General features: G+C 37.4%; 1 protein-coding gene across 1 annotated transcript in view; it reads right to left on the reverse strand.

Annotated features, from left to right (window-relative positions):
• TMTC2 (transmembrane O-mannosyltransferase targeting cadherins 2) overlaps positions 1 to 12,014 on the reverse strand; it is a gene marked incomplete at its 3' end in the record, with an annotated part of 254,657 nt that overhangs the window by 67,646 nt on the left and 174,997 nt on the right. The window contains exons 5-7 of the mRNA XM_080363734.1: positions 3,792 to 3,877; positions 2,738 to 2,922; positions 997 to 1,075 (exon numbers count right to left, since the gene is read on the reverse strand). Coding sequence (XP_080219860.1) covers positions 997 to 1,075; positions 2,738 to 2,922; positions 3,792 to 3,877 — 350 coding nt within the window. The remainder of the gene's footprint in view (positions 1 to 996; positions 1,076 to 2,737; positions 2,923 to 3,791; positions 3,878 to 12,014) is intronic.

A 12,014-nucleotide genomic window follows, 5' to 3' on the forward strand; every position in this document is an offset into this window, starting at 1 on the left:
AGAGGTGCTCCAGCTCTCTGATCAACTTCATGGTCCTCCGTTGACTTGCTCCAACAGGTCCATGTCCCTCTTACGTTAGGGGCCCCAGAGCTTAGTGGAGTACTCCAGGTGGGTCTCACAGCAGTGGAGTAGAGGAAAAGAGTCACCTATGTCAACCTGCTGATCACTCTTCTTTTGACGCAGTTCAGGATACAGTTGGCCTTCTGGGATGCAAGCACATGTTGCCAGTTTATGTTCAGCTTCTCATCAACTAACACCTCCAAACCCTTCTCCTCAGGGCTGCTCTCAATCCATTCTCCGCCCAGCCTGTGTTGTGCTTGGGATTGCTCTGACCCATGCACAGGACGTTGCACTTGGCTTTGCTGAACTTCATGAGGTTGGCCTACCTCTCAAGCCTGTCTAGGTCCCTCTGCATGGCAACCTTTCCTTCCAGCACATTGACCACAGCACACAGCTTGGTTTTGTCAGCAAAGCTGCTGAGCATGCCCTCAGTCCCACTGTCCATGTCTCCCGCAAAGATGTTAAACAGCCCCAGTCCCAATACTGACCCCTGAGGAACACCACTTGTCACTGATCTCCACTTGGACATTGAGCCGTTAATCACAACTCTTTGAGTGTGACCATCCAGCTAATTCCTTATTCAGTGAGTGGTCCATCTGTTGAATCCATGTCTCTCCAATTTAGATACAAGGATGTAACGCGGGACAGTGTTATATGCTTTGCACAAGTGCAGGCAGACGATGTAGATCTGCTACACAGACACTCTTGGAGATATCCAGTAACATTTCTAACAGTTTCATAATTTATTGTGCCTTATCCAGTATTTCAGTTGCTGGCATTTAAGCTCTGAACCTGGTTTGGCTTGTATCTACTGAAGCCAATTACTTTTGTTTTTATTAGCCAATTCATTTGAGCATCAGTTGCCTGGCTAAGCTCTTTTGTTTCGCCCTGCCTGGCTCCTCAAGTATCTTTCTGAAGCACTAAAAATGCACTTACCCATCATGTTGTATAAGCTCTGTGGTGCAAACTGCCTTGGCATTTTCTGTATTGCTTCTTTGTAAACCATAAGGGCATCCTAAAAAGAAACACACAAGTGGGACAAATCATTAATAAAGCACCAATTTCAAAAGCAGTCTTTCACATAAAAAGTAAAACCGAAATATCCTCCTTCCCCAAATTAAAGGTGCAGAGAGAAAGAAAACACATCAGCATCATAAGCATCACAGACTGTTCATACTTGTCATTTACAAAAGTTTTGCCAAATTCAGTGAAGCTTATTGACAAGACAAAAAATTAGTTACAATATTGCAAGTCTTTTTCCAGGTGGAAGTAAAAGGGACAATTTTTATAACCTTATGAGTCATTGAGTGGTTTAAATAGATGTAAAATTCTATAGGCTATCAGAGAATATGGAGTAATATCAAACTACAGACAAAGGACATTCTGATGACTAAGCTACAGTAAATGTCCTAACAATAAAGACATCGCCTACTGCCAAGTAATAACAAAATATAGTCCTCACAACTGAAGGCTGCTCCACAGAAAGAATGAGATGGACTATAGTGTCAAGAATGCCAAAATTGGATTCCCTTCACAAATGTGCTGTGCCTTGAATTACTTGATCACACATTTATAATTTGTTTAGCACTTAGGATGATTGCTGTTCAGTCTGTTAGCTCTACATCACTTTCTACATCACCCCGTCGAATAGTCACAGCTTGGGAAGGCTGAAATATGCTAGAAAAAAATCTAAGCGTATGATCAAATCAAGGCTGGGTCAGACTGCAGTGATCACCAGGCAGAAATATGATGGTTCATATTCTTAAAATCCCTTGCACCTCCCAGGCATTGCACTCCAACTCTACATTCCATCGGCCATGCAGACTTCATGGAGGTATTAGGTGTTTGTATCTGTGTTTTAACCACTTAGTAACTGTCATCTGGCAGAGCTGGATTCAGCAGACAGATGTCAGAGAATATGTAGAGCTTGTGCATGCCTAATCTTAAACAGCTGAAGTAACTGTCACGGTCTGGAAGAGTTATCTGGACCAAAACCATGCGTAACTCCTGTTCTGAAGTATGCCTGGCAATGCAAAGTAAGAATGACTTTCATTCAAATACTGCTAAAGGTCAATACTTCAGTAAATGTCCAGTTTCAACAATTTCAGCAGGGAAAATGGAGAGGACAAGTAAATGAGATGGGACGGGTTGGGTGCAGTGTATGGTTAAATTAAAAATATCCAACCCACTTTAGCACTTAGGTCAAGTTATTAGAAAATAGCACGTAATGGGATGTTTTTAATCACTGAAGTTTCGAATTGTTCTAACTGGGAGACTGAAAAGCAAACGTAATTGCATTTTTTCAATTAAAGATGGACTTACTCTAGTTTTAATTAAAAAGTCAGTATGCTTTAGGTTGGCTGGTCTGTAATCAGGACGTATCTTTTGCATACCAGCCATGAGGACAAAGCCAAAAAGAATAATTAACACGTATCAGATGTCAGATGTCACCATTACTAATGTGGACTCTGACACCAGAACATCACACTCCTAATCAACATCACCACACTTACTGCTGTTGAGAATAAATATGCTCTGTAGGGAATGCTAATCTTGATTTGGTGAAATTCAAGCAATTTGTGCCCGTCACATAGTTTAAAAGTCTGTATGGAAGCAATACGTAATATTTATGTATGAAGGTTTTATCATGAGATTGTAGACAAATCTAGAGTCTTACCTCATAGTGTCCTTGTTCATGAAAAAGTTTTCCTAAGTTATAAAGACAGCTAGTAACAGAGCTTTTATGAGCATGAGGATCTTTCAAATTTTCATCAGGGATCTCTGAACACTTCAGGAAAGTCCTCCTGGCTTCCTCTGTCTTCCCTTGGTTCATCAGGATGATGCCAGTATTTAAATAGGCAGCTGTGAAGACGGAAAAATGTTATCTTTTAATGGGGTTCCATTATGTTTTATCTAATCTTTGTTTTATTTCAAAGTAACATCTGAAAGAGATCCCATGGTTATCTAATTCGGCTTTTGTATAATATAGATCAATCACTGATGTGAAGAGGAACATATAAGAGGCAAAAGTTCAGAGACAAGGAAAGGAGATAATGGCCACAAAGACTCAGGAAAGAAGGAAGGAAGGGAACACTGGTTAGGCAGCATGCTCCACTTTTGTTCCTCTTATAATTATAGGACTGTATCAAGCATATAGCATCATTGTTTGAAATGTTACAAAAATATATGCATATGTTTATACATATACACCTGTACATGTATACATATATAAGATTTAATATCTAAGCAAAAAAAAAAAAAAGTAAGCAATCTTAAAAAAAAAAACATGCACTTAATTTTGGAACCAATCACTGGCAACATCCTATGGATTATTTCCCATTTCCCTCAGGCAAGAAAGAAAAAACGAAAGGACTTTGTACTGCTCACTCACACAACACACCATAAAAATCAGGGACTGGTTCTAAGAAACAGAAAACAGGAGCCTAAAAATTGGGCAGTAGCACCTAAGGCTCACCACCTCAGCTCAGAAGTGTTTTAGGTTCTAACAGTGCTGCCCAGTGTTAACTCATTATCTCCTTCCTCCCTGCACCACATTAAATGTAGTTATTAGCTAATAAATACTTGTAGACAACTGAAAAGTGCGCAATTTCACGTTTTGCTTTCCAAAAGAATAACTTCTGAAAAAAAGGAAAGTGTTATTTAAGAATAGGAAGATTTCCTTAAAAAGAAATACTTAATGTTATGCAAATTTGTATAATTGAAATACTTACAAGCTAGTGTGGGTCTGCTACCAATTGCCAGTTTATAGTAATGCAATGCCTCTGAAAACCTGCTGTTTTCCTGAAGTAGTAATCCTCTGCATAAGGAAAAAAGAGAGAGAGAGAGGGAGGTTACTGCAAAGAGTAACTTCAAAATAAATGTTGAAAACAAACTAAGATAACAGAGAAAAAGATGCTGACTGATATTTCAGAGATATAACAACTCTGCATATTACTAACAATTCAGTGCGAAAATTTTTTTGTCTGAAGACAGGATTAATTCATAGACATCAGGTGCATCCATATGGCTTTAACAGATGTTAAATGCAATAGTTTTGGCTCCCTTGGAAACCAGGAGATTCATTTACTCATTTGAGAAAGGGGTAGACTCTCAGGCTTTTTAAAGTGGATGGAGTATGGCGGAGATATTTGTAACTAAGGCATTCATGTTTAGCCTGTTTTCTTGACTTGAAATAAGCAGATATTTTCAAATGTATAGTAAAGTTAACTCCTTAACACTTCCCATGTATTACCTTAAAAAATTTAACAATTTCACTAGATTATTCACTGTATGGCTAAGCACCTGCATCAGTTCAACTTTTTCCCTGTCTTCTTTCTACTCTGAACAAATTCATAACTGAAGAGGTATCATAAACGATACTGAATAGTTCCAGTTCTTAGTTTCATAATCCATGAGCTTTAACTAAAGCTTTGAAGACAAGCATCCTTGTGAATTGCAAGTGACACCAGTCAGCCACAAATTTATGAGAAATGAGTGGTCTGGATACTGTTAACAATTGTATGCTTAAATGAATGCTCAAAGCTTTATATGGTTTTAGGAGACTGAAAAAAGCATATGCAAATATATTAAAATCACCAAGATTTAAAAATCCTTAAAAAATATTAATTTTAGAGTGTAGACTCAGACCTCACTAACCAGGGGCAGATGTCCCTCTCCGTATACCTCAAAGTATCCACAAAAAAATAAATGTAGCCATTTCTTCTAGATGGGAGGGTTGTCATATGTTTGTAGCTTCCCTAACCTACAGCAATTTTCTCTTCTTCCTCTATGCTTTATCTGCTGATAGCGATTCAAACTGCAAAGAGGTTGGATTTTTCCATCTCCAGTCTCTAATCAGAGAAGATCTTTTTTCCTCCAAAAATCTCAGGAAAACTTTTTGAACAAAACAAGTAGTCCTTTGGGGAAGAGAAGCATAGGGCAGCTAGCTAAAGAAGTAACCACCATCTATGTCATTTGCTTCCTATCATTGGGTTAGGATTTAACAGAATGGAGGAATATATCTTTTTTTTTCCCCCCCTATACTATCTATCAGCACTATGTGGTCACACGTTCCAAACTGTCTCTCAGTTAACTCTGGATTAGGCAGTAAACGACTTTTAATATTTACAGAACTACTTATAGTTAGTTGTTACTTGCAGTAATGTGAGCAATAGGGAATAACATTCAGAATACTTTTTGGCATGGCACCAAGGTTTTTAACTACTGTCAAGTGTCTTGCAGGTGGCAAGAATTATGATCATCAGAATAGTAATAACGTTTTCTACATTTTCTAGAACCTTAATTTTGTATATTCTAAAAATTTTTATAGAATGCAATTACTCCAAAGAAAATCATTATTATTATTATTGTATTTTGATACAGTTTTCTGTTGATAGTAGTAGAATTAAATAAATAAATGAGTTGCATCGTCTGGCATTTAAATCTGCTTCTTATTTTAAAACGAAACAAAACAAACCCCAAACATTTTTACGCACAATATTGGAACAAATTTATCAAATAAATTCCATTATTATTTTAGTTCTGGAATAAATAATTTCACATCTTAAGAGAAGTAGTACAGTAATTAGTCAACTTGAAAAAAATAAATTACTTTGGTAAGTGTATGACATCTGTGCTTTTTGGATTAAAATAACTTTTATTTGTAATTACTACCAAATTAATCTTCTGTGTTCATTACACGCTATAGCACTGGCACTTATGATGAATTTGGGCTTTTTCAACTCCTCTTCTAGAAGACTTTTTTTTCTTTTAAAAGCTGTTCATTTTACAGACATTCTAACTCTCAAACACATAAGTACTGTGTGTGTGCATACATACGTATATATATATATATATATACATGCGTAAAAAGCAAGACTGAGTGCTGAATTCCAGAAAAAAAGGATATAATCTGAAAAACCATGAAAAGGCATGAAACTGCCTCCTCTTCTCCTTGTGAAATTTGTCCTAATTGATCACTGCTTTTCCCGGTGGCTTTCGACAGTACGAAAGTTACTAGATTTACGAGTCTCTAGTTCTAGTTTCAGATTAAACAAAGTCAGGAAAAGGCTTAAAGGAAAATTTTAAAATCATATTTTTAGTTTAATAAAATTAACACTTAGTGAGGTGTGCTTCTGAGAGATAACTGGCTTGGATGTGCACCTGTGAGGGGATTAATAGATAAAAAGTTAAGAGGATGAATGTTGCATTAAACTGGCAAAGAAGTCCTGAATTTACAATTAATATTAGAAGAGTTTTAAGCAGCAAGTCCCAGGGCTGCCTCTGAAAATGACTAAATCCAATAATCTCGTGACCCTATAAATACCGATCCTAAAGTGAGACCCTTTTTGCCCTTCTATATCACAGCAGGATGTGACCAGAACGTCCCTCTCATGGGGACAACACCTGAAAGAGCTGATTTCATGAAAACTCAACAATCGTCTGCTGATAATCCTGTGAGGATCCGAAGGCCTAACTCTGCACACTCCGCTGATGAAGACAGATGTCTTGAGTCTCAATGAGCCTGTTGAGACTGCCACATTAAAGTAATTCACTAAACAAAGGGAAACTTTAGCAATAGGTTTACCTACACATGTAATAAGCATATATTCACATATCCATGGATTAAAGCACGTAACTACGTGTACGATTTATAACCCTGTATGTATACGTTTTGCCCCCACGTTTACATGTGTGCTTATGTGTATATAATTTATCTCTTTTGTAAGTATAGCATGACCCTGCCATCATCTAATCTTTAGTTAAGTTGCTGTATTGATTGTAACACATTTCACTGAATTGTATTAAATCACTTTATTAATTACCTGTTGATTAAGAGTTATTAGAAATTGTATATTAAACTTTTGATCTACCTCAGTTGCTGCTAAACTGAAACAGTGTTATGAATCCATTCCATGACACTGGCTCTGAAAATTGTTCACCATTGTCAAGACAAATACAAAGCAAAGAGATTGGCTCAAGTGAGTAACATCTGAAGGGATCATGTCCTTCTGTACATGTCTGCAAAGAGGTCACTAGAGCAAATGCTACCAAAAGGGTCTGTTCAGCACTCAGAGTTCTCTCCAAAGAAGCTGAGAGCTTGAACTCAATTACCTTTGCAGTCTGTTAAGTTACATTAAAAGCTCTTCAACAAGCTTCAGCTGAAAGTTTCATTATATATTCTTTCCTTCTCTTTCAGAAATAGGTGAAGTATGGGTTATTTTGCCACAGAAATGCTTCCTTTTTCATAGGAGTTGAATTTGGAGTCTCTTTCACTTCAGAACAGATGTCAAAGCCAGGAGAGGAAAGTTTGGTATGTCTCCTATGTCTTATTATCACCTGCTTTAGTATTTACTATCTTTCAGCTAGAGAATTTTCATCAAATATACTCAAAATTATAGTCTAAAATCACTAAAAATAAAATTCAAATGTATTTTTAAAGAAATCTGAAATAAATCTTTTTGATTCCAATTCAAGTAGACAATTCCAAAATGTCCTTCAAGTAAACTGACTATGGTTGTACAGAAAGAAGTTGTGCTGTCACAAGCTGCAAACTAATAGCTTCACAGTTACCGTAGTAAGCTAAGACTGCAGTAAACTAGCTGACTAGCTAAAGAATAGAGGAGCATCGACAGAGGCAGATGAAGTGGGACCCACAGGCTGTAACAATGAAAGTCCATGACCTCCTTTAATTTCTTAGCAGCTGTTTGTTCAGCCCCATTTTGACAGTCCCAATTCCTTCCTTCCCTCGATAACCCACTGCCCTCCAGCTGACTGCTGGAGTTAAAGTCAGAAACTGTCACTGGCAGATGGAATCGGTGCTTCCTTGTCTACTGGCTCTCAAACCTTTTAGACAAAATTAGTTCCTTTGCACTGATCTGGAAAGCAGTGGTAACAGAGTAATGGTGAGTCTGTAAAAAACTGCAAGATTTGGCACATGCATATTTCCATCTTTTCTTTGATTAAAAATGACTAAATGTTTAGCCAAAACTTTTCCGTTTGACTAGTAATTTTACCTAACTGCACAATCAAACAGTTTAAAGTTTGTCATGTTTATTGCTATGCTTTATTACATTGATGATATCTTTAAAAAGTTTGGGGTGCATTTGTAAAGCTTAACAAATATACAGTTCTACTCCACGTCCTTTTAAAGGAGACTTAATTTTCATCTCCCATTGCCACATCATAACGAAGTTCCTTCTATAGCCAAGGAGTGGATCTGTTCTTGACACGCCTTTCCCCTTCTTTGGTTACACTTCAAAATGATAACTGCTCTTTGGAGATTGCTGGCAGAAAGGAGAACAAGGGGACAGAAAGAACACAAAAGCAGCAATGCAGTGCAAAGCACTGAACGTAAGCCAGTGGCAGAGCAAAGCAATCGGCACGCCTTGAGTATGTGCCTCTCTTTTGTAGTTACAGAGACACAAAGCCTTCCTTCTTCCTTACGCAAGGATGAACAAAGGAAAGCACGTCCTTGAAATAAGGATGCTTGATACAGAAGAGTAAGCTCAAGTGATAAACTCGGCATTTTTTTAATAAACCTTCTACAGTTGCTAAGAATACCAAGCTAAGTAAAGTAAAAAAGCATAAGCCCAAAATGACCCCCCCCAAAAAACACAAAACACACGACCAGTTGCTTAAAGTTTGTAGTTTCAAAATTTTTTCTCTCTCCAGTCCATTTCCCAGATATAAGGCATATTTGAAATAAGATTATTTGAAATGTGCAGCTTCCGTTCAAGTAAAGTTTACTACAATAACTGGAAAGTGTAAAGTCTGTCAGATGGAGGTGGCAGGGTAGAGGGGGAGGTGGAAGGAAAGTCAATGGCTTCTTTAGCCTAGTAACACAAATTCTGGGGAAGAATAAAGTTTCACTCTAGAAATACATGAGGACAACATTACTCAGAAAAGAAAAAGCTACTTAAACCATAGGACAAAAGTAAATGGTTATAAATTGACCATCAATTAATTTAGGGTTAATTAGGAAACAAGTTCTAACTATCACCGTAGCAAGATTCTGGAACAACATTGCAACAGGAATTTCTTTGCCTGCATTGCTTCTAGCTAATTTTACAGTGGAGTGTGAATATTTCTAAAATGCAGGATATGCACCGACTGCTCGCAACAGTAGCACACTTCACCCAGTGACTTCACAAGTGTCTCCTGTTTGTGTAATAGGAAGAAAAAAAAATGCACATCATATAGACATCATATAGATAGAATTGTTCATTTAAATATGTGCAGGAAAACATTTCCCCCAAATGAGTTCTTTGCAACCACCCTGAATTTTTAAGCTGCTTTTACCTATCTTGCTTGATCAACAACTTGAAAAATCTTACTATCTTCCTTTTGCTTTTCACCTAAAGTCATTGAATACTAATGGCATAACGCTCTTCACAAGGACTGAAAAGCAGTCACAAAATACAAACAGTAAGTAAACAGTCTACTGTTTTTCTCAGGTTACATATTAATTTCTTCCTGGTGTAGTTCTATTAAAGCCAGCTGGTCTATTTATGAAGCAAACTCCTCAGTGACTAAAGCTGGCATAAATTGACTAAGTACAATACACAGAACCATAACTGTCATCAAGGTAAATATGTATGTTAGTGAAATATTTATAAAATTTTCAGGCCAGGCACAATATTGAAATAGTTTAATCAAATTTATTTACTGGTTGACAACAGCTAATACAGGGCGTGTTAGTTATTATATTATAATGACTGCACTTCATCCATGCCTGAAGCTACATTTATCCCATTGATTTCAGGTGGGATTATCTACAAAGAACTATATTTACATAGATGCTACACTGGAAAACACAGAAAGAAACAGAAGAAAAGCCCCCCCCTTTTTTTTTCCCCCCCACAGATCAGTCTCCAGCCATGATAAAGGATGTGCTTTGCCTAAGACAACTCTTTCACTGCTGTTTGCAAAACTAGTGGGAAGAAAGACAAGTATGGATGCTACAGCAGCTCTGTACATGAAACCATTAATTCCAGTCTGTAATTAAGGCTTTTTTTTAAGTAATGAAGACATTCAACTACTCAATCACATGAGTGCTAACCTTTTGTAAGAATCTACAACTAGGTTTAATTAACAAGAAAGCCAATCACTAAGGAACAGTACAAGCAGGGAACGTTCAATGTTTTCCGATAACATCCTCTTAGCAATATGTTAATGGAACTTAAATCCTACTTTTTTAATCAATAAGAACCTAAACATACCCAGTAGGCATTAGGATAGAATGACCATTCCCTTTGCAGAACTCACCAAGCACAGTCATCCATAACCCTATTACTAAAAAAAAAAAATCAAAACAAAATAATTGCCCCCAAAACAATCTCTAGTCTTTCAGATAGTACAGTCAAAATCCTGTCATGTTCTCCCAGTTCTAGGGAAGAACTTTCCAAACACAAGAAAAATTGGTTTGTAAATATAGCCCTTTTCTCTGTTACTGAGTCAGTTCAGTTGGGATGACTACCAATTCAGCATTCATAGAATCATAGAATCATTTTGGTTGGAAGAGACCCTCAAGGTCAACCAGTCCAGCCACTAACCTAACTCTAGCACTAACCCACATCCCTAAGAACCTCATCTATACCTCTTTTAAACACCAAGAGGAATTGTGACTCAACCACTTCTCTGGGTAGCCTGTTCCAATGCTTCACAACCTTTGAAGAAATTTTTCCTAATATTCAATCTAAACCTCTCCTGGCACAACTTGAGGCCATTTCCTCTTGTCCTACGACTTGGTACTTGGGAGAAGAGACCAACATCCTCCATGCTACAACTTCCTTTCAGGTAGTTGTAGACAGTGATAAGGTCTCCCCTCAGCCTCCTCTTCTCCAGGCTAAACAGCCCCAGTTCCCTCAGCCACTTCGCATAAGATTTGTTCCCTAGCCCCTTCACCAGCTTTGTTGCCTTCTACTGAGGCATGTAATTCAACAGTGAGGCCACTGAATGTATTCAGTTAATATTACTAACAAAAATACCTGCTTCATACAGGCCCTACAAAGAGATCCAGAGCAGAGTTCTGCACTGCAGGACACCACTGATCACCAATGTGATCTTTAGGTGCTACCTCAAGATGACAGCAAGATTTTATCAAGACAACTCTGGTTACAGTAAGACACAAATTTCAGCCACTGTCTTTGACAGAGGAAGAACTAGCTGGCAAAGCAGAGACTAATTCTGAACACGTTTGTAACAATTTGCATTCACAGCTGAGAAAAATAACAAAACAACTCAAGTACTTAGAAGACGCAACATGCTCTTTGCTTTTTAACTCAACAACCTGCATCATGAAACTTGTGGGCTATGAAGGAAGAGAAACCATAACCTCGACTTGTTTCCTACCACGTGAAGTGGTGCAGCACCTTTGTCTGGGGCAGGTTCAAATACAATTCAACATGGGTTAGTAGGTTAGGCTGCCGTTAGTGCTTTTTTGTCTCTGATATAGCACAGCAAAGGAGATTTTTATGCCAGCACCCTTAAAAGCCAGAAGCAGAAGGAACACAATTTCAGGTGTTACATAGGTGAACAAACAACAGACAAGGAAGAACTTTGCTCATATTGATTTTCTACCCAAGGATGTGGAGTTAAACTTTGCATACAAAACACTTCTGCAATCCCAGACTTCACAAAACTAAAATTTCAGCTGCTATTGAAGACTTTACCTAACAGAAATATTAAAAAAATCCACATTTATTGAGATAATAGTCTAAGCTTACCAAAGTAAAGTTTATGGAAATTCATACTTTGAACGTATTCAAAAAAAATGTTTCAATAAGAAACTTGTATGCACAGTCCTATATCACTAAAAGCAAAATGAGATATTTCAGTAGAGAAGCAACGGAGTGGCTGTTTGGTAGAAATTTGTCCTTTATAGAGCACTGTATACTCTAAAATTACAACATTTAAAGTAATTAGTACCATTTTAAAGGAATACTCAATATTTA

The sequence above is a fragment of the Nesoenas mayeri genome (genome assembly GCF_963082525.1).
Source record: "Nesoenas mayeri genome assembly, chromosome: 1".
NCBI lineage: Eukaryota > Metazoa > Chordata > Aves > Columbiformes > Columbidae > Nesoenas > Nesoenas mayeri.